This window comes from Eschrichtius robustus, chromosome 19, assembly GCF_028021215.1.
Source record: "Eschrichtius robustus isolate mEscRob2 chromosome 19, mEscRob2.pri, whole genome shotgun sequence".
In the NCBI taxonomy this organism is placed as follows: Eukaryota; Metazoa; Chordata; class Mammalia; order Artiodactyla; family Eschrichtiidae; genus Eschrichtius; species Eschrichtius robustus.
This window is the reverse complement of record NC_090842.1, coordinates 1,689,737-1,711,872: the sequence shown is the minus strand read 5'-3', so window position 1 is coordinate 1,711,872 and position 22,136 is coordinate 1,689,737. Positions and strand designations below refer to the sequence as shown.

General features: G+C 63.4%; 1 protein-coding gene across 1 annotated transcript in view; it reads left to right on the top strand.

The window, feature by feature from the left end:
- Positions 1-22,136, top strand: part of ZFPM1 (zinc finger protein, FOG family member 1) — a 68,537-nt gene that overhangs the window by 6,183 nt on the left and 40,218 nt on the right. Inside the window, exon 2 of the mRNA XM_068529145.1 lies at positions 20,211-20,321. Coding sequence (XP_068385246.1) covers positions 20,211-20,321 — 111 coding nt within the window. The remainder of the gene's footprint in view (positions 1-20,210; positions 20,322-22,136) is intronic.

The following is a 22,136-nucleotide window of genomic DNA, read 5'->3' as shown; positions in this document are numbered from 1 at the left end:
AGATAGGGGCTGGGCTGTTGGTTGATGGGTGGCATGTCGCTCCCACCCACCCCAGCTGTCCCTGGGACCACTGGGCAGGCTGAGGACAGGGACCTTACCCTCCGGGCCCCAGGGGTTCCATCCCCACCCGGTGCCCCACAGCAGGGAGTGGGAGCTCTGAGATCCAGGCCCGCGCCGTCCTCCGAGGGCTCCGGGCTGCAGGCCAGCCCTCGTCTCCGGAGCGGGAGGCCACTGCAGCGGGGGGCTGCCACGTGGCTCGAGTCCTGGCCTTGCTGTGACCCTGTGGGCAGGTGGCCTCTCTCTTGCCTCGGTTTCTGCTTTTGAAGCAGAAGCTTAATAAGAGCACCTCCCTCCTGGGGCTTGTATGTGGGGTCCGTGAGATTCCCAGATACAAACTGTAAAGTGCTGTCCCGCAGTCACGTCCTTGGTGGACGTGGCAGCCCTGGGAGCTGCTGGTTGCACTACTGACATTTTGCCAGAAGGCCCAAGGGCTGGACGCTTCACACAGAGGCCTGCCTCCCACCCTCCTCCCCTTCATGTGTTAGTTTTTGAAGAGGGAGGGAGTCGTGGGCCGGGTGCCCTGACTGCACCTTAGGCGGGGTGGGCCCAGGCCCCATCAGTCCCTTTCCTGCCCAAGGGTCTTACCTGCTGTTATGATCATCATCGTTGTTGACTGCCCCATTTTACAGGCAAGAAAACTGAGGCCCTGGGAGACAGTAACATGCTCGAGAACTTGTGATCCAGGAGCTGGGTCTGTGGACCCCAGAGGAGGGCCGAGGTTTCTCTGGGCAGTGCCTACTTAGCCCCCCAGTCACCTGTCCTGCCCTCCTGAGTCATCCTGTGTCCTCCCAGGGCCTCTTGGGCCCAGCTCCTCCCCGCCTCCCCTCCCTCCTCCCTCCTCCCTCCTCCCTCCTCCCTCCCCCCAGTCTCCTGTTCAGGAGAAGGCATCGCCTGCTGGGGCAGGAATGCAGTGGCTGACCTTGGGCCAGAGCTGGGGCACAGATCGGCCCCTCCCCTCTACCTCCTGTCCCTCCATCTGCCTCCCCTGGGCCTGCCGGCTGTGGAGCCGTGGTTTCCCGTCCCGTAAAAGAGGTGATGGGGCACTGGTGTGCAGCCTCCGTGAGCCCCGGCATGGTGCAAGCTTGGCTGTGGCGCCAGTGCTCCTGGTCCGCACGGTCCCCACCTCAGGGCTGGAGCGGAGTGGGGACAGAGACCCAGCCAGTCAGCCTCAGAGCCTCCCCCCGTAAGCACTTCGCCGGCATCCCCTCCCGTGAGTCTCCGTACACCCACTGAGGTTGGGGTTCTCAAACCATTTTGCACCCCAAAAAGAGGATCAGAGAGGGTGGGTGGTTGCGCCAGGGTCACACAGCACTCGAATGGTGTGGAGATGGGATCGATGGGGTGGTCTGTGCAACCCTGCGCCAGCTCCCAGGCACCCCCAGAACTGGCGGGCGGGCTGCTTCCTGGGAGGAAGGGGCTCTGCACTCGGGTGGCTGCCGGAGCTTCCCTGCGGTGGAGCTCTTAGGCTCTGCTGGGAGGCTCACCTTGCCTTCCTGAGCCTCAGTCTCCACCTCTGCAGGATGGGGATATCTTGGGGACACCAGGCTGGGTGCAAGTCAGTTGGGCCCCCTGAGCCTTGGTTCCCCTACAAAGTACAACTGTGATGCTGAGCTCGCAGGCAGCGAGGCTGGTGAGACCTGACAGCAGAGGTCCAGCCTGGGCCAGAGCCTCTGCGTCGTCTGTCGTTTGTCAAAGTTAAAATGAAGAGGAAGGGGGGGGGGCACCTCTCCCCTCCCCCATCGCCCTTGCGCTGCTTCCTGCCAGTCCCTCTCGATGTCTCGCTTCAAGCCCTCCAGCTTTCCCGATCTGCCCTGGCCACTTGCACCTGCCACAGCCTCCTGCCTTCATTTCCCTTTTCTCCACCCTGCAAGTCAGACCCAGGGAGCGGGAGGGCAGGGGGCCACAGGGCCAGGGGTCTCGGCTCCTTCCTGCGGTGGGCAGTGGGGAAGAGCTGCCAGAGAGCCCTCCCCTAGAACAGCGGGCCCGTCCTGCACTGCTGGACCCTCAGCCCCCAGGGAGGGCTTGGCGGGCCTGGGGCAGCCCCTCTCTGCTCTTCGGGCTGCTCTGGCATCGGGCACTCGGCCCCTTGCAATGAGAGAGAAAGCTGAGGCTTCCCCCACCTGACCCGAGTTTACTGGGGCCCCAAGCTCATCCCGACACCAGCCCCAGCTCATGGTCATTGGTCGTTAGAGGAGGCGTTAGCTGAGCATTTACTAAGCCCCTGCTGGGTGCCCAGCACTTACAGCCATGAGCTCACGTCCTCCCCTCACAACCTTTGAGGGGGGCTCAGCGGTTAGCCCGGTGCATGGAGGGGAAACTGAGGCTTAGAGGGTTTAAAGGTCAGACTCAGGACCGCGGCTCGAGCTCCCCACCCTGGGAGCGAGGAGAGGATGGCAACAGTTGTGGTGTCCAGGGCCAGAGCTCTCCCTGCTGGGCTTGGTGCCACCCATGTTTACGTCCAGAAAACTGAGGCCTTCCTGCCGTTCCAGACAGCATCCAGCTCTGGTCTCCTTGGTGGCTGTGTGACCTTGGGCAACTGCCTTCCCCTCTTGGGCCAAAGTGGCCGCTGCCCAGCCTTCCAGCTGCAGGAGAGAGACCAGAGCCACAGCTGAACTGGCACACGAAGGCCAGGCCCGCCTGGGGCAGTTCCTGGTCACGTGGGACCTTCTAGGCAGCGGGGGAGGGGGGGTCCTCGGGTGAGACTCTTGTTCCGCACCTCAGCTGCAGTGCTCCCAGGGAGTGAGTGGATTTGGAGGCCCTTTCCTCTGAATGGGCAGAGGTGTTCCGTTTATGGGCCCTGGGTGCCCCATCCCTTGGGGCATCCCGTGCCGGGGCCCTGAGGGCAGGCAGGAAGCCCCAGCATTTTAGGGCCACACTGAGCGTACCCTGAGCCTCAGGTTGGGACCTGCGGGGGCAGAGCCCACCAGGATGTCCCCACCCTGCTGGTTTTGTTGCTCATGTTTCCCGCTCCTGGGGCTTGGGGCCTGGAAGAGGTTTCCAGCAAAGGTGATAGGGGACCCTGCGGGCCACAGGGCAGGAGGGCAGGCTGCTCGCACCCCGGTCCCCCCACCATGCCCCCACACCACCCACCCTTTCCATTTCATGGGCCTGGCACGGCTCAGGAGGGCCTGGGACCACCCCAGCCCCACTGGGACCCTGAGGTGGCCTCCTGCCTCGGTTTCCCCTCCTGCACAATATGCACACACCCAGCTCTGCCAAAACCAGACATTTTCCCAGAGAGCAGAGGGACCCCCCCCCCAAGTCTCACTGCAGTGGCCTTGATGGTCAGTGGGCACCCAGGCCCTCATGGGCCCCGGCCAGGTCCTCCTCTCCATCCTGGCTTTGCCCACCAGGGCCTGGTCCGCCCGAACTGTCTCCCGGTCCAGGCCTCCAGCGGGCGCAGGTTTCAGCTCCCGTGATAACTCGGAAAGTTGAACTGGCCCCATTACCGCGCCGAGATGGTTGGCAAGATACGGCCTTGATAATGGGGGAGATACGGAGTCTCCGTGGCCAATGGCCCAGCCTCTCCACCCATTAACATTCCCCACCAGCGATCCCTCGTGCTATCTCCTCCATTTCCACTCCTCCCGCAGATAAGAATGGAAATTCTGACTTCATAGCTCACTGATTAAAGTGTCTGGATTTCTTGATAATACACAGATAAATTATGTTTTTGAAAAAGAAGGTAGGGAGGAGGGTGGGCAGGGTGGGGGCCATCTCTCCCGGCCTGTCCTGTCCCCCTGGGCCGGCCATCAACCTTGGCACGTCCAGCCTGCACCTCCCAGGCCTCTGCACAAAGACAGTGTCACGGGCCGGGCCGGGGAGGGAAGGTAGAGGCCTCTGCTGGGAAAGGCGGCCGCATCAGGAGGAACCGTGTTGGAGGGAATGGGGGCCAAGGGCTGAGCCCTCATGGGGGACTTAAATCTCAACAGCTCCTCACCGGAGCTGGGTGTCTGGACCCGGCTGCCTTGCCTCTATCTCCTGGGACATATCTCTGGGCCTCGGTGTCCTCATGTGTCAAATGGGCCCAGGCTTGGGTCTCTCCTCTCTCTCCCTGACCCCTAGAACAAGCAGTGCCTGGTTATACACAGTAGGTGCCCGGTAAATGTCAAGGAACCCGGCGGAGCCCCACTTGCCGGTTAGTTGGAGAAAGGGAGGGGCTCCCAGCTCGCTCTCCCCTCCCGGTCCCCAGCCACCCTGCCTTCGGAGGCCCGCTCGGCCGCCACGTGTGACGGCTGGCGCCCTGATGGGACTGAGGTGCCATCTCCGCGTCTGTCTGGGTAAAGCTGCCTCCTTCAGCTGACCCGAGATCCGGCGCTGATGGTGTGATCAGGGCCACCGTGGGACTAATCCTCCCCGCTGAGGGACAGGTGCGGCAGCCGTGGGGGAGGGGACGCTGCAGAGGGGGCACTAGGGATGCAGAAAGCCTGGCAGAGGAGCTGCCTGGGGCTCCCGGCAGGCGCAGGGCAGCTGGCCATTTTCCCTGCTTTCTGCATTTATTTTTTAAGCGACTCTTGAGAAACGAGATTCTCTGTGGTCCCAGAGACAGGAGGCCTGACTGGACAGTCAGTGACATTTCTGGGTGGCTCTGGGACTCCACACTTAAAATCCGAATGGAGCCATTGTTAGCTGATAGCTGCCTTCCCCAAGCACTTGCTATATGCCAGGCCTGGGCGTGACCTGTGTTATCCTTTAGAGTCCTCCCAGCATCCTGGGAGGGACACCTCTGACCTCATTTCTCCTCGGAGGACTCAAGGCTCAGAGAGGTTGAGTAACCCACCCAAGGTCACGCAGCATGGGAGAAAGCCGTAGAGACCTGACTTAGAGGCCTGGTCAAGGTCTGGGTCTCCATCTTGGCTGCAGGCTCTGGGGTTGTTGGCGGCCATGAGCTTCCACCTGCCCTAAGAGGACTGCCCTCTCTGTTTTGGGGGAAAATGCCCAGGCACAGAGAGGGTGAGTGACTGCTCAGGGCCACACAGCCCTGTCCAAGAGCGATGGACGATGGGGCGACTGCTCCTGCTTGCATCTGGAGGTCATTTCATCTGTCCTCAGAAAATGGGCCCCTTTGGTGATAAAGTTGGTTTCTTTCTGTCTTTGGGGTTTTATTTTGTTTCAGTATTCTAAAGGAAGTCAGCTATTTCCAGTAAAATGGTGCATATATGGCGGAGGGGGACCAGCATAGGGTGGGGTGACTGGGTTTGAATCCTGCCGCCTGTGCAGGGCACCTGGGCAAGTGACTTACAGTTTCCTCACCTGTGCCGTGGGCGTGACTGCACTTCCGGCCTCCTCGGCCTTTGAGGGAGGAGACGGGAGAGAAGCAGGGAGAGCATCCCGGGACACATGCTTGGGGACGCGGGGTTCTCTCAGGGCACCTGCGGGGGTGCCTGCTGCACCTCCTCCTCGAATCCCACCAGCATTCTTCCTGGGCTGTTTGTGGCGAATGGCTCCAGGTTGCAGAGGCCCAGGCCCCTGTGCTCTCACACAGTGACCTGGGTGGTTCTGGAACATCTGTCCTGTGGCTCTGGGAGCCCTCCCCTTGGACCCTCTGCTTTCACCAGGGCCAGAGAGAGTGCAGAGGGAGGCTAGGGGGTCCAGCCTGCCCCCGTCGCTGTGGCTCACAGGCACTTCCCTGTTCTGAGCCTCGGTTTCCACATCTGTAAAACGGGGCTGAAGACACTAAGACCTGCCCCACGGGCGCCGGGCTGGGAGTCAGTGGCCCGGGAGTCATCTCCCCTGGGGCCTCCCTGTCCCCGCCCAGCCGTGCCCTCAGGGGGTGCACAGGACTTCTCAAGGAAGGAGTTCAGTACCCGCTCTGCAGACCACCACCCTCAAGGCCAGGGAGGCCCAGGTTCAAATCCCGGGCCCCGCACAGCCTTGCCATGTCACCTCTCTGGGCCTCCCTGGCCTCGTCCTGAAACGGGAGTCAGCCCTCCTCAGGGCCCTTTTGCGGGGCTGATGAGAGGGATCTGGGTTCTCTCTCGGGGGCGGATGCTCCCCTGCTGCCGCTGCCCTGTCACCCATCTCAGTGGTGACACCGACCCTCGGGACCCCTTCCCTTTCCAGCCAGGAGCTCCGGGCCTGGGCACTGGGTGTGTTAGACACAGAGGGAGGGAGCCTGAGAGGGAGGCCCCTCGGCTCGGGTCCCGGGCGTGGGGGTGGGCTGGGGGCGGGCTGGGGGGTGTGTTCCGCCCTCCCCCCGAACCAGAAAGAAAGAAAAGGGAACTGCGATAAAGCGCAGATAGGCCTGGTGGTGGAGAAGCCCTATCGCTGTTATCTATCTGCCTGCCGCTCCAAGCGGTTCTGTTGTTTCCTCTTATCTCACCCACCAAAATGCCAGGAACAAAGCCTGTGCACACGCGCTCACACACACTCACACACCCGCGAGCCCCCCACCCTGCAACTCAGAGCCGCGAAAATGGTGCCACTAGATCTAAGGTGAAAGCATGGGGACCGGGTTCTCGTAAAATCATCATCAATGTCGCCATCACTTTGCAAAGGAAGCGGAAAAATAGCTCTCCCTGAGACGAGGCAGCGAAAAATAAGAAGTGGCCCTACAGGGCCTCCGTGGAGGGAAGGACCCAGGCTTGGGGTGAGGAGCCAGGACTGGGGAAGTGAGGTCCCAGCTGTGCTGCTGCGTCCTGGCTGTGTGACCTTGGGTCAGTATCTTTCCTGCTCTGAGTCATTCATAGTGGCGGGGAGGGGGGAGGATTTAAGGAAATGCCTGCACTCTGACCAGAGTTCTCCCCCAGCAGCAGGTGGCCCTTTATGACCCAGACCTGGGGCTAAGACGGGTCACCCTGAGCCTGGCACCCCTAGAACCCACCCCCCAGAACCTGGTCCTCCCACCAGAGCCCCTTAGCCCTCAGGCTCCCCGGAATGGCCCAGCAGAGCCAGTCTCCCCAGAGCCAGCCCAGGGCCCTCAGAGCCCAGTGCCACCCCCCCCATCCCACCCAGCATGGTCTCCCCCACGCCCCACCCCCACAGCCAGGGAACCCAGGGCCTAACCTCTGTGTCCTCAGCCAATGGAAACGGGCATGCAAATGAGCAGGAGTGAGGCCCAGGGATTGGCTAAGCACTGTGTGGGGGGCGGGCCTTCTCAGAGTGGGCGGGGCCTCCTGCAGGGGAGCCCTTAATATGGGGAGACACTGTCCTGGGCAGGACCTTGCCCCAGTGATGGAAAACTGGGCACAGGGGGATGGACAGGCGGGCCTTTGGATGACCTCCTGCTGACCTGCAGAGCCCAGACCCCCACAGCCTGAGTTGGGGGGCCAGGACTTGGGCATTCCCGAGATCAGTGCGGCCAGCTCACACTCCCAGATGGGAACACCGAGTTCAAGAGCTCAAGGCCGGCCAGCTCCCCCTCCCACTCCACGTGTCTGGGGCACCTCCAGCCCCTGTGCGTGCTGTCCCCTCTCCCTCTGCCCTCCCCCGCTGGGCTTTTCATCTGGACCCTCCCTCTGCCGGGCTCCGTGTAGCACCAGGCTGGGGGCGGGGCCTCGGCACCATCCTAAGGAGTCACGGTGCAGCCCACTGGCCACACCTGCCTCGCTGTCTGTACAACGGGAGGGTCTGGCCTATCTGCCTCCAGGGTTTCTGTGTGCTCCCTGGGCCTGTGTCCCTATCCACACAGTGAGGGCTCACACAGGAGGTTCTCCGGGGCGTCCTCCTCTATCTGTGGCTGTGGTGTATTCTGGAAACGGGGTTCTCCACAGCTCCTATTTTAGAAATTTATATGACAAGAGACCATGTCCATAGGAAGTGTTCAAGAAACTCTGGGGGATTCTCACGATGTTCAAAGGCACTTTGCACCCCTGGGATGTCTTGTTGGCAAGATGGGGCCCAGAGTCCAGCCAGAGACCCCCCCAGCTCCCACGGCACCCACAGGGCTCTGTGACCTGAAACCCAGCCACAGGCGTGGGCGTTTTTCAAAAATGCATAAGTGGAAAATAGCAGAGGGGTGAGGAGGGAAGGAGTTTGGGCTGAGATCAAGGGGAAGGAAACAGGGAGGGGGCCATCAGACCAGAACCAGACCGCTTCTGTGTGACCGTGGCGGGGCAGCTCTGCCTTCCCCAGGACAGCGCAGGGCATACAGCAGGTGCTCCATAAATACTCCCTCGACCGGGTTCTAAATCTGCTCCCCACCCTGGGCCCTGTCCCAGGGGAGCAAAGCCAACCCAAGGAACAGAGGGAACTGGAAGAAAAACAGCCCCTGCTAGGGAGTGCTGTCGTGGGTCGTGGCCACGTGGGTGGTGGCCACGTGGGTCATGGGCGGAGCCGAGGCTTGCTGCTTCGGGGCTGGCTGCCTGGGAACAGGGGTGGACAAGAGACTAGGCAGAGGCAGATGACGTGTGGGGGGAAGAGCGTTCCTGGCAGAGGGAACAGCAGCGGCAAGAGCCCTAACGGGGAAAGACGCATGACGGCTGGGGAGAGAGGACAGCAGCTGGCACAGGCCTGTTGCTCGGTCTGGGCTCACTGGGTATTCCTGGATGGGGGTGTGGGGGGGCGGAGGCGCAGGGTTGCAGGGGTTGGAGCCGGGCCAGGGAAGCCGTGGCCCCCTCCGTGGGAGGCCAGCAGAGCTGGGCCATGACCAGCTGCAGAGGTTTGCCTGGGACCGTTCACGGGACCGGTCGGCTCATCTGACCTCCCTCATGGACATGCTCCCCAGTGTGTCCAGCCCCGATCTGTGGACACAGGACCAGACCCCGGCAAGCCCTGGCCTGTCTCTGCGCTCAGCAGTGGCCTGGGGCAGCGTGGTGGGGCAGACGCGTCGCTGTGGAGGGCTATGTGTCTCTGAATCCCTAAGGAAGGGAACAGGCACTCAGGGAGCACCTGCTGTGTGCTCCACGGCACTGGGCAGCAGACTCGTGTGTGTGTGTGTGTGTGTGTGTGTGTGTGTGTGTGTGTCTGTGTGTGTGGTAAAATACAGGTAGCACAACTTACCATTTAGCCAGTTCAAGTGTGTACCTTAGTGGCAGTAAGTGCATTCGTGAGGCTGTGCAACCATCAACACTGTCCATTTCCAGAAGTTTTCCATCTTCCCAACAGAAGCTCTGTCCCCATTGAACACTGACCTCCTCTTCCTTCCAGCCCCGGGCAACCTCTCTTCCACTTTTATCTATGAATTTGAAGCTGATGTTTTAACTCCCAGTGTTTCAGTTGAGGAAACGGGCTCAGGGCGGTGAGGGGCCTGCCGGTGGGATTTAAGCCCAGGTGCACCGCCGCCCCCAGCTTCCTGGACACTGTGGCTCTGGGCCCCATGGAGACGAGGGATGCACTGGGCCAGGAGGTCTGGGGTCCAGCCCTGCACAGCCACCAACTCCCCGTGGGCCCAGGAAGCACCTCGGGACCTCAGTTTCCCCATCTGTGCAGTGGGAGCAGAGTCAATTTGCTGCCTATGGCCCAGGCGCACCCAGCAGGGAAACAGGCCCGCCCAAAGGACCCTGCTTCTTCCTTCCTTGCTGCACGCCCTCCCCGGGGCGCTGGAGAGACACCTGGGGTAGTGTGGCCCCAAGTCTGGACACTGGAGTCTCCCAGGCCCGGTGTACATCCCGCTCCTGATCTGCAGAGCATCAGGAGGGCCTGCCTGGAGGAAGAGGAGCTAGCCACCCCCCAGGGCCGTGGCACCATGGTGTGAATGAAACCCAGAGCCCGAGTGGGCGCAGGAGTCCCTGTGACGAGAGGACCCTCTCACGGGGGTCCTAGTGTGGGACCCGGGGCAGTCGTGCCCGAGGGCTGGGTCTGCAGACGAGCCCGGGCAGGCCTGCCCTCCCGGTACCTGGCCACGGGCCCCAAGGGGCTGCAGCCCCAGGGATGAGAGCTGAGGAGGGCTCGGCGCCTGGCCCATCCCCCTCGGGGTCTCCTGCCCCGCCTATCAGATGGCAGGGCCCTGTCACACCGGAGCCCCGTCCCCTTCCAGGAAGCCGTCTGCCTCTGTCCATCTGACGGCAGGCCACGCGGGATGGCTCCATGAGCTGCGGCCCCACTCCCGTCTGTCAGTCCTTATCGGCCCATCTGGAGAGAACCACTCCAGAGCCTGCGGCCCCTGTTCTCGGGCACGACTCCCGTCTCCTCCTCCCCGGGCCTCCTTCATACTCACGGCTCTATGCCGTGGCCTCGGCCCCTTGACCACCGCTCCCGCCCCACGCTGTGGCGTAGCCCCCTCCCCCTCCCCACCAGTCACACACGTGGGGTCTCTGCCACATGCTCCAAGTGTGTTCTTGACAGTTGCCACGGCCCACAAGTGGCCTCAGGCCCTCCCCGCCCCACCCAGGCCACGTGGTCTGCAGCCCTCCCCCGAGGAGCATTCGTAATCGGTTCTCCAGAGTGAAACAATCTCGTGTAATCTATCAGCGGCTATCGGGCCCATCGGAGGGCCGGGAGTGGCCAGGCCCGGAGATGGCGCCAACCTCTAGCGTTGATAAAGTTTCCGAGTTCAGCAGTGATGAATGTTGAGTAAGTGCAGGCCGCCGATAGGATGTGGACTTGGCAGCCCTGCGGCTCCGGCTGAAACCAATCTCTCCCCTATCAGCCGGGCTGGGCTTTCTGGGCTTTCTCAGGCCCCACTCTTTCTTCCCGCCTCCTCTGCTCCCCTTTCTCTCCGCCTCGCCCGCCTGGGCCCCTGCCCCCAGGGACCGAGGTGGGGGACCAGCCCGCTGGCCCTGGCCCGAGAGACGGGACAGGCTCTGGGCAGGGGAGGATGTGGAGCCAGACCAAGGAGGTGGCAGAGAACTGGGGACTGCCTGGAGGCGGTGGCCGGGCCTCAGCAGCTGCGCACTGGAGTCCTTCCTGCAATCCAGCATCCACATTCTTCCGCTTAGTTTCCCACGGTGCCGAGAATAAACCCCGGCCGGCCACCCTGCTGCTCCGGCTTCTCTGCCTCTCTCTCAGCCTTGGTGCTCTTTCCTCAGCCGCAGCACCCAAACCCACCAAACTCTTTCCCGATCAAGGGACTTTGCACTGGCAGTTCCCTCTGTCTAGAGTTCCCCATTCACAGTCACAGCTTAAATATCGCCTCCTCCGAGGAGCCCTTAGTGACCACTCCCACACCCACCCACCATTCTTTATCCTGTACCCATCCTGGCCCTTCATGATATCCAAGGTGTGTGTTCACCCCCTACCCAGACTGTTCACCCCCATCTGGACCTGTTGCTCACGGTTGACCCAGCACGTGGAAAGCCTGGTGGAAGGAATCACGGTGCTCCTGGGAAGGACCCCCATCCGGGGGCATCTTTATCTCCTGCAAAGCGCTTCCCTGTCCACACTGACAACGGCCCTATGAGGTCGGTGGGTTGATACCCATTTCCCATATGGGTAAGCCAAGGCCTGGGCAGGTTCCCCGGGCACAGAGCCATACGCCCCGGAGCCCAGCACAGTCTCGGTTCTGCCTGGTCCTGAAGAGCCGTGTGGCCCAAGGTCCTGCTCTCTAAGGGGGCTGCTCCTTGCCCCAGTTTCCCTCTTTGCGCTGTGGAGCCGGTTTCCCCACAGGCTGGTGCCGATGCAGGTCCTGGCAGAGCTCCATAAGCTGTCGAGGGCTGTGCACACTTGTCTCGGGGTCTGAGCCAGAGGGAGCCATAGCTCCTGGAGGGAGGGGCCCTGGGTGCCAGCTGCTTCACACCCCTGCTGAGCCACTACCACAGCCAGGGGAGCAGATGGGCACCCCCCCCCGTTGCCTCAGGGAACAGAGGGGGCAGACAGCAGTCAACAGACCAGGGAGGGGGGCTGCCCACAGGGGAGGGAGGCCTTCTCCGAGGCTCAGGCTGTGTGTGGCGCAGAGCCCGGAAGGGACACTGAGGCTCAGTGAGGGGAGAGGAGGCCTGGGAGCCACACAGACCTGGGTCCAAATGCCCCCCAAGTGGGCCCCCACCTCTACAAACAGGGACGGTGGGTTTGGGCGGGTGGGCCTCGGGGAGAACGCAGGGCTCGGGAGGGGAGAGCAGGTGGCAGTCTGTCACTCCCCTAGCTGTAAGGCCTTGGGCAAATTTCTTTATCTCTCTGTGCCTCGGTTTCCCCACCTGGACGATGGGGGTGACAGTAAATCAGGGTCGTTACAAGGATCAGAAGTCCCCTGTGGGTGAGTCTAGAGCCCGACCTGCTGCAGAGGCTGCCCGAGTGCTTGTGCTGCTACCGTCGTCATGGTCATGGTGATGGTGGCATTACTCCTGCCTGGGACAGGCCCAGCGCTGCCCGTGGTCCTTCCTGCCCTGTGCGGCCTCGAGGGGTGATGCGTGCCGGGGATCCGGGCGTGGCCCTGGGGCCGGGGCACTTAAGCCACCCAAGTTCGCCCGTTGGTTGCAGGCTGGCCACAGGAGGAGGTGGTGGTGGCTGGGGGTGGGATGCGGTGCAGACCCCCAGGTGTCAGCGCCCCATCTCCCTGCATCCTGTGGAGCCCCCATACTCACCCAGGCCTCAGAGCCCCAGGCAGGGCCTGCCGGCTTATCTTCCACCAGTGGGGGCAGGTGGCCCGCTCAGGGTCCCCGGGGCTGAGTCCCTGGTCACACCCCCCCAACAAGCAGGCTCAGCCCCCAGGCTCCCCTCTGGGGCCATGCCAGACTCCCCCACCGCCACCACTGTGGACCTGGGTGGCCCCCAGCCACGCCCGGCTCTGAGCCCACCTCTTCCCCTCCCCCACCTGTCCGGCAGTCACCAGAGTTTCCAGAGCACCCACTGTGCACCGGAGCTGGGGATGCCCCAGTCTCCGGGAGCAGAGACGGAGAAGGCAGTGATGGAGTAAGTGTGCAGTGAGAAGGCGGGCAGTTCTGGGCCGGGACAGTTCAGGCCAGGACGGCCTCGCCAGAGTCAGGGGAGGGCGGGCACTGGTGTGGGTCGGGGTGGGCCGCGGCCCACGGCCAGGGCTTCAGAGATGGAGAACCGAGGTGCACTTGAGCCGAGGAGGAGTTCTGGGTGAGTATCACCAGGAAGCCAAGTGCAGCAGGGGAGACGGGTGTAGACAGTCACTCAGGCAGCAGTGAGTCTTCAGAATCTGTGCTGACAGCCCCAAGGGAAGGGGCTGGAGGAGCTGACTGGCCGTGGCCAGGGCGGGGAGGCCTGGGGGAAGAGAGGGCTGCCTTGGGCTGAGGGGTGCCTGAGGCCCTGGGAGTGGTCGTCCTGGCTCAGCAGCTACACGGGAGGACAGCAGGCTCCTGTTTCTGGGCGTGGGGACTTGGGGACAGCAGATCCCCAGGAGCCTGCTTGCTGGCCTCACCCCTGCACCCGCCCACCGTCTCCTTGGCACCCAGGTCTCCCCTCCACACCCTTGCAGCCCAGTTGCCAGACCTCCCGTGAGGAAGTCAGAGCACAGGTGAGAACAGTAGGGGTCTGGGGGAGGGACAGGGAAGCCAGGACAGTGCACAGCCGAGCAGGGGTGCCAGGCGCTGGGTCAGCCGGGGGTGTGGAGAAGTGACTGGGAGAGGCGGTCGAAGATCCTGACTGACCCCTGCAAAGCTTTGGAGAGAAGCGGGTGGGGATTTGGGCTGCTGAAGTGTCTCTTTGTTGAGCCTGGGCTACAGGGGGCCCTGGGTTTTGTTTGGGTTACCTAGGACTGTCCTGCTCATCTTTCAGTGAACACGCCTCCAAAAGATGAATGACACTTAAAAGGATGAATTTTATTGTATGCAAATGATATCTCCCTATGATATTTTAATACGTTAAAAGCTGAAGTAGGTCGCAGCACTCTTGTTCCTTAGAGTACGGGGTCCCTGTTCCCGGAGAGCATGGGGCCTCCGCTGGTCTCCGCTCTGAGCACCCAAGTTCTTCCTCGACGCCGAGGGCTCTCCTTGCCCTCCCGTGGCCCAGAGTGTGTTGTGACAGCGGCTGGCCACTCTCCTCGGCCTGGCTTACTCGGGACAGCGTGCCACCAGCACCTCCCGGGCGTGGCCTGGGTGCACACGGGGCTAGGAGGCTGCGCGCCTCAGGTCCAGCTCACAGCCTGGCAGCAAAAGCAGGTGAATCCACCGTCACTCAGTCACAGCCGTGTTGGGGGCCTGCCCACCCAAGGCGGGGACCAAGCCTGAGAGGCCGAGGGTCTGGACTCATGTCTGCTCCTCTGGAAGGAGAAGTGAGCCCCCTGCTACAGGGTGCACCCGAGCGCCATCAGCTGACCCTTGGCGGGGAGTCAGGCTGCCCCCCCAACGCCCTCCCGGCTCCTCTGTCCCAGGGCCACGCCTGCCACCGGGTATCGGGGTGGGGGGCAGGACCAGCGTGGGAGGGCATCTGGACCCAGGCCCCCAGCGCACACGGAGGTTCAGACCCTCGCCCGCCCCTCCGTGGGGCAGGCTGCCCACTCGAATAAGCCAAGATTATCTTGCCAACATCCTCTTTGTGGTCGCCCTGGCTGTCAGCAGGAACTGATCCTGGGTTGATGAGGGCCACTGGCGGGTCACAGTGGAGGCCTGTGGGCCCCTCCCAGCCTGAGCTTCTCGAGGACGAGAGGGCACCCCCCCCCGCGCTCCGCGGGGGGTCCCGCTTCTCATCCTTGCTGCCATGGGTGCACCTTTATCGTAGGGTACAGCCCGCTAGGGGCGACGCTGGCAGCACCTTCCATGGAGTGGGCTGCGGGGCGGGGTCTCCCTCCGTCCTCCTGCTGGGCACTGGGGGAGGGCAACAGAGCATCAGAGCAACACCCCAGGGGACAATTGCGGACAAATGTAAGGCTCCAGGGATGACCCAAGTGTGGGGAGAGATTTCACGGAGGGAGGAGGAGGCCCCAACCGGGCAGGGGGAGCTGTCCTGGCAGAGGGACAGTGTGGGCTAAGGGCACATGCCTGGAGGGGCGTGGACAGCGGAAGCAGTTTGGCTGTCATCCAGGGGGTGAGGGTGGAGGGAGCGGGGAGGAGCTGGGAGCCAGGACGGCCCTGTGCTGATGGGCCTGGACCTCCTGCCAGAGCGGCCCGGAGAGCAGTGGGCAGCTTCCAGCCACGTTTGGGGGGTGGACATGAGGTGGACCCACCGAGGGTGCCCAGCATCTGTGCTGGGCCTTGGTACCCTGGCGGGAGGGTGGGCATGAGAGGACCCACAGGCACCCAGGGCGCCTCCCAGATCGCCAGCCTCCCCCCACGATGCCTGCACCCCTGTGCTGTGCGAGCTTCTCAGGGACCATGGGCTGGGACCCACCTTCCTTCTAAGTGTTGGCAAAAGTTTTAAGAAGTTCTGGTTAAATGGGACCCTTTCTAGGCCCTGGTGACCTTCCCTGGGGCCGAGAACCTGCCCGTCTGCCCGCCTCCCCTCTGCGCCCCTTTCCTGCCAGCCCTGGGCTCTGAGGTGCGGGACACCCCTGCCCTTCACCAAAGCCCCGTATGCTGGTCTCCCCTTGCTCCCCCGTCCCTGCTGGGGGCTCCCCTTCTCACTCGTTTCTCTCCATCCAGCTCAGCCTGGAAATCAGCCCAGCTCCTTGTTAGAACTGAGGGTAAAGAACAAGTCACATGGTCCCGAGGGGCTGGGGCCGCCTGTGTGCTCGGGGCCTCTGTTTCCTCGTCCTCCAGTACCAGCTGGACCAGAGCCCGTCCTGGTTGGAGGGGCCCAAGCCCCCAGGACACAGCACAGCCGCCCTCGGGGAGAACGAGGCTGTCCCCACCGCCTCCTGCCCCTGCCGTGGCCCGAGCTGCCCCACTGCCCGGCGGTGGGAAAGTCTGAATCTGTTGCTATTTTCTCTCAGTTATCGGGCCCTTATCTGGCTGCTGTGTGCCGCCCAGAGGCCAGGGTCTCTCCCTGGCAGCGCCATGCCCCCTCCCGCCCACCGCTGACCAGGGCCAGCGGGACAGGAGGCTGGGCCTTCCACCGGCCAAGGGGGAGGTCTTTCTCTTCCACCCACACTGCCCTCCCCAGGCCCCAGCCCCTCATTCCCCTCCCTCCAGCCGTGCCCCTTGGTCACCACGCCCCTATCCATGCCCCGCCCCCCATCCCACCCCCAGAGGGGCAGGTGTGGCACCTGCCTGGAGAGTTGAAACAATAACAACAGTTGTAATAATAACCCCAAGTGTGTGCTCGGCACCCACTAGCACCACATTGCTGAACCCTGACCGCAGCCCATGACTCGAGGCTGCTGTAACCCACAGCTTTCCGTGAGGAAGCTGGGCTCGGGGAGGCGTGGCCTGCACAAGGCCACAGGCCCCAGCGTCCTGCTCTTCCTTCTGCCTGGAGTGCTCTTCCCCAGCCCCGCCCACAGGCAGCCTCCTGTCCCATCCCAGATCACCACTCACTCGTCACCTCCTCCAGGAAGCCTTCCGTGACTGTCACTCCACCTCTCCTTGGTGGCAATGGCCACACTTGCATTTTTCACGTTTCTTTCCTGGGGGGTACGTGTTGGCTGCTGCAGGGTCCCCAGGACCTTGTGCGGGGAGATGGACTCAGGGGAGGTTTCATGAGTGAATGAAGAACACAGGAGTGAACGGCAGTTGAGAAGGAGGCCGTGGGCGCTCAGGTCCACCGCACCCCAGGCTGTGCAGGTGGGGATGTCGGGGGACGAGCAGGGCCGCGTGCCCACCAGTGTCCACCCCACCCCCAGGCCATCGGGCCTGCGTTCATGCTCCGGCCCTGACACAGAAGGCGGCCTGGCAGGTGCCCCCACCTCTCCTTCCTCCTCTGTGAGTTGGGAACACAAAGGATCTCCCCACAGAAGCATAAATGGCTGTGTAATGGCAGCCACTTAGCGGGGCCTCAGGAAAGACCCACGCCTGAGGTCAAGCGCGGAGTCCAGGTGGAGGCTCATGGGGCTTTGCTCTGGTTGTTTCTCATAATGTTTCCAGTGGCCTGGGGGACGGGCACAGTTTACAGGGGCCAGCGGGGGTTCGGCTGGGGCCTCCAGACTCCCTGTCCAGTGCCCTGAGCCACCCCGCTCTGCACCCCACCTGGCAGGCTCACCCCAGAGCCACATCGGGCGATTTTGTCCTCCTCAGCTGCCAGCTCCGGCTTTCTTTGGGGTAGTCATCGAAAGGACCCCTCATCAAAAGGACCCCCAGCTGCCTCCACATCAAAGCCGGGAGGGCCATCAATCATCGGCAGCCTGGGCCTCGGAAGGGAGTTGGGATCATCCCGCTGCACAGAGCCTGTCTCCGTAATTCAGTTTTAAAGCATGAAAAAAGGGAGTTGATGAAATTCCGCTATCAGCGCCAAGCCAATATGCAAAATATCTCACCCCCAATCAAATAGCTATTATGTTTTCATTTCCATTTCGGCGTCCGGCTTAATGAGCAGGAGACGGATCGGCTTGCGGGGCGTCTGCTCGCCGTGATAACTGAGGGGCTTCGGGCAGCGGGGGCCGTGCCCAGTGCTGGTGACCACCGTCATCACCCGTGGACGCCCCCAGACAGGTGCTCGGCCTTGGGCCCAGGCCTCTCCATCCCGCCGGGCAGTGGGGCCAGTGTCACCCTCACCCCAGGTCATCGGCAGGGCGGGGGAGGCGTGGGGCCGCACCTGGAGCAGAGAAGGGCTGTGGCCTCAGCAGCGTCCACGTGGGTGGTGTGTTCGGGGAGTCGGGCTCCTGCCAAGGGCCACAGGCAGGTCCGTCCAACTTGCTGGGCCTCCGTTGACTAATCTGCGAAGTGGGCATGACTCAGCCTCACCTCTGGGATGTCGGAAGACTCCCAGGCACTCACCCATCATGCCTGGCATCAGGGCCTGCCTCTTGCTGGCCCCTCCCTGCACACACCTGCCCCACTGCCCTCCACCCCTGGGCTACGAGGTGGGCAGGGGGCTTAAGGGAAGACATTTGTAGAATGCTGAGCACAGGACTCACATACAGGCGGTGCTTAATAATAGCAACACCCTGCTGGGTGCTGGGTGGAAGCAACTGATGCTGGTGACGGGTGGTGTTCCCTGCGCACTTAACTACGTGCCAGGCGCTGACCAAGGCTCCACACAGGTGAAACCGAGTTTCGTCCTGCGGGGTCAGAGCTGTTGTGCTTTCCAAGCACAGGGAGGTGGAGTGACTTGCCTGAAGTCACACAGCAAGGACACCGCCTGCCTGGCCGTGGGTTGGCCTGGCTCAGCAGTTGGGGTGTCTGACCATAAAGGGCCCCACGGGGGTCGAGCAGGGTCCTTCCTAGCCCAGGGCACCCCGGGAAGCAGCAGCGTCTCACCCCAGCCAGTGGAGAAAGCTTCCTCCCAGGTGGAGTGGAGACCCAGGTGCACAGGTGGCCCCGGGGGTGTCGGGGGGCTCCAGCGGTGGCTCCGAGGCAGACTTGGGGCAGGATTCGCAGCATCACATGCCGTCACATCCCGCCTTGGGCCTGGAGCCATTTGCTGGTTGGCGATTGTCTCCTGTGTTATCAGAGTGTTAATTGTGCTGGAATGAATTAGCGGCAGGATAAATTGCTGCAGCCGGCAGCCTCTTTCTTCACGCTCCTGTCACGCTTTGTGTGGAGCGGGTGCCTTTGTTCTCCCATAAATGGAGCCGCCAGGAGCTCAGGGCCTCCCTGGGTGGCTGAGGCCCACCTGGGCGGGAGAGTCACGGGGAGAGGCGTGTGCCCGGCATCGCCCGGCCGCAGGGCTCTGGTCCCAGCAGTCCCTGAAAGCAGGGGCTTCACACCCATTCTCCAGAGCTGGCCACTGAGCCCCTGATGTCCCACGGCGTCGGCAGGAGGGACCACAGCTCTGGGGCACCATCTCCAGCTCTGAATGAGCTGCAGAAGCACCTGGGCTTCTAGAAAGAGTTAGGCAAGCAGGCCTGCGAGCTGCCCGCCCGGGCAACCGGCAGTGCAGGCTGGGGGGCCAACCCCACGGGCCGGGGAGCCTCTGCTTTTCTGCCCTGGCGTCTGCCAGGGGAGGTCATGGGGGGTCAGGCCTCCCACCTGTCCCAGAGGCACGAGTCTGGGGTGTGCCCAGCCCGCCACAGAGCCCACCGTGTGGGTGCGTTGATGAGAGACCGTGAGGCTTAGCCCAGGGCTGGTTCTGTGTGGTCTGAGCCCGGCCTTGGCCACGGGAAGCGACGGGAAGTGAACGCCTGCCCGCCTGCTATTGTTACAGCTCTGAGGGGTCCCGGGGAGCACAGGGCCCGTGGGTCTGTGGGGCCGGAGCTAGAATCCAGAGGGTGCAGCTGGGCGGGGGGGGGGGGGGGGGGGCGGGGCGGGGCGGGAAGGTGTCTGCAGAGGAGGAGCTGGGGAAGGTGATGGGGCAGGGGGCAGCGCTGCCCGGGCACCGGTCTCGGGCCCCAGGGCCCAGCTGAGACGGGGTGGAGGGGGCCTGTGGGAGATTCACAGAGCAGGGTGAAGAGGGACAGCTGTTCTCCGCTGTTCTCTCTGCCCACCGCACTGGCACTACCCCTTTGACCTCGGGGGCACAGGTTGCCACCCTGGCCTGCACTCGGGGACATGCTGGTGGGTCTGGCTTCGCCACCCTCCTAGGTGGTCTGGGGAGTCAGTCTGCCTTCCCACCTGTACGGAGGGCTCCATGGGGCACCCCCTGCGTGAGGCTTGTGGGAGGATTGGTGGGCCCCGGAGGCCGGACTGCAGACGCCTGTACACCCACCTGTGTCCCATCAGCCATTTACCGCCCCCCTTAATCAGGTTGATGAACACTTCCTGTGTGCCAGGCACTGGGGCCCGCCCTCTGCACATTCCCAGACCTCAGAACCTGAGTGTGGGGGCTTCCTGGAGGAGGGGTCCCAGGCACAGGGGGCAGGTGTGCAGAGCCCCGGGAGATGTTTACCTTCGGGGGTTGTGGATGTGCACCAGGACCCTGGGACGCCGCAGAGCATGCGCCTGCATTTCGTGCGCCTGCATTTCGGCAGCCCCCAGAGGCCCCGCCCAGAAGACGCCAGCGCTGCGCTGCGCTCGCTGCGCTCACTCACGCCTGGAGCAGAGGAGAGGGGAGGGGTCGGGCTGCCCGGGGCCAGCGTCCTGGCAAGAGTGGCCTGTGGGGTCGGCAGAGGCTGCAGGGCAGGCGAGGTGAGCAGGAGGCCGGGTGGCCCCCAGGCATTGGTGCCGGGCTTGGGGTGGGTACAAGGGTGGGGTTCGCACATCTAATCATGGGGGCCTGGGGGGAGCCCCCGTGCTGACGGCCGCTCCCTCGAGGCCTCTGACCGCCTGGGGGGCCGAGACCCTGCTCGGACCCCGCTGCGCCTGGCCCTGGGGCTGTGTCTGTGCTGGGGGGGTCAGGACGCCAGTTGTGGGCACCGTGGGGGGCAGCGCCTCACGACTCCCCTGGGGCTGTGTCTGCAGGTTCCCTCAGAGACATGGAGGCCAGAGAAGAGGCCCAGGCCGCGGACACCAGCCTCCCGGAGCAGGAGGCCACAGCACTGGAGCCCGAGCCCCCGAGCCCTTCCAGCCCAGGTGAGTCGGGCGGTGGACGTGGCAGGCTGGGCCCTGGCATCCTGGCGCCCTTCCCCACGTCCCCATCCTCGCTGCAAATTCACAGGAGCCAGTTCCCACTGAGGACTCAAGTTTTCACACCTGCGAAATGGGCGTTGCACCGAGAGGTGTCTGTGGGCTGCCCGTGCCCGCTGGGGCTGGGAGAGGCCGGTGTGGAGGGGCTGGTCTGGGAAGAGGAGATGCACACACCTGCAGAGGGTCTGGAAAGCCCAGCCCTCGTGGCAGAGATGGGCAGAGCAAGGCCCCAGTGGGGAAGGTCTAGGCCAGGGTGAGGCAGGGGGTCATATGGGCACTGAGTGACCTGGGGAAAGCCACACCCCCCCCGGCCTCCGTGTACCCTCGATGAAACGGGGTTGCCTGCCTCAGCACACGTGGGGCTCGGTACCGAGCAGGTTCTCCTGTTAAGGCAAAACACCCCGTTTTACAGACGGGGGAATGAGGCCCAGAGAGGTTAAGTGACTTGCCCAGGGTCCCACAGCCTGTGAGCACCTGAGCAGGATCCGACCCTCAGTCTGGATTCAGGTTGGTTCTCCCTGTCCCCTCTGCCTGCACCCCACCCCGCCCCACCCTGGGCACCTGGAACCTCTCCTGGGGCCCTCCTGGCAGTTTCCCCAGGGTTTTGGGGGCACTTTTCTGAAGCTGAGAACAGGACTTGGAAGGAGAGACTCCCACACACACACCCAGGGGTGAATTAACCTGACACTAGGAGGCCTCCTCTGTCCGGGTCCCTGGAGGGGCCTCAAAGCCGGGCCATCCTCTCAGGCCAGCTGTGCCCTCAGAGACCCCCAAAGACCCCCAAGAGGATGGGCCTCACTGCGGTGGAGGCCCTGGGGGAGGTCAGTGCCCTCACCCGTGTTTTCCAGAAGAGGGAGCTGAGGCTGGGGGTTAGCGGAGGGAGGATTGGGGGGGTGGGCTCTGCCCTGTCCCCTGCTCTGAGCCCCGCTCCCCGCGCCCCCCTCCACCCTGCCGGCCGTGGACAGCAATCTCACTCACATCCGTGTTCCGTACCACGAAGCCCTGTGCACAGGGGCTGAGTTACCCCCAGACCATAGTCCCATGGGAGAGACATAGCCATAAATTGGGCCATTTTAGAGGGTGGTAAGTGGGTGTTGTGACTGGGAAGGAAGGCGAGATGGGGTGGGTGTGGCAGTGAGCAGAAACCTGCAGGACACGTGGAGTTGCCTGTGCTACACACACCTGCACGTGCAAAGGCCCTGGGGTGGGACAGAGAGGGGACAGGAGGGGAGCCCTGCAGGGCTGGGACTGGGGGGTGGAGATCCTAGAGAGACGGTGGGGGGCTCCTTCTCACTGTGGACCCCCATCCCCAGAATGTGCCAGTGTCAGAGAGTCAGAGTCTCCCCCGGATGACCACAAGCCCCCAATAAGCCTCATCCTCTGAGACCTGCCGGCCTGTGTCCCTTTCCCCAGCGGCAATCCATTGGGGTCACTGGGGCTGTGCAGTGAGAAGGAGGCTAAGCCAGCAGGACTTGAAACCAGGGCAGGGGCTCCCGTCACCCGCGGCTCCCCTGGGGCAGCGGGCGGGGTGGAGGCTCAGGGCCTGGCCTCTGGCGCTCACGTTCACAGCTGTTACTGTCTCTGCCTTCACCATCACCATCAATTGTTTAGTGCTGCGGCCAGCGCTCACCCCAGCCTATCCCGGCCCGGGCTCCTGCCCTTTCTGAGCCTTGGTTTCCGCACCTGTAACTGGGCACCAGCCCCTCCGAGGGCCCAGGGAGCGGCGAGGGGCCCCCCATCACCATCGGGTGCTGCGTGCTA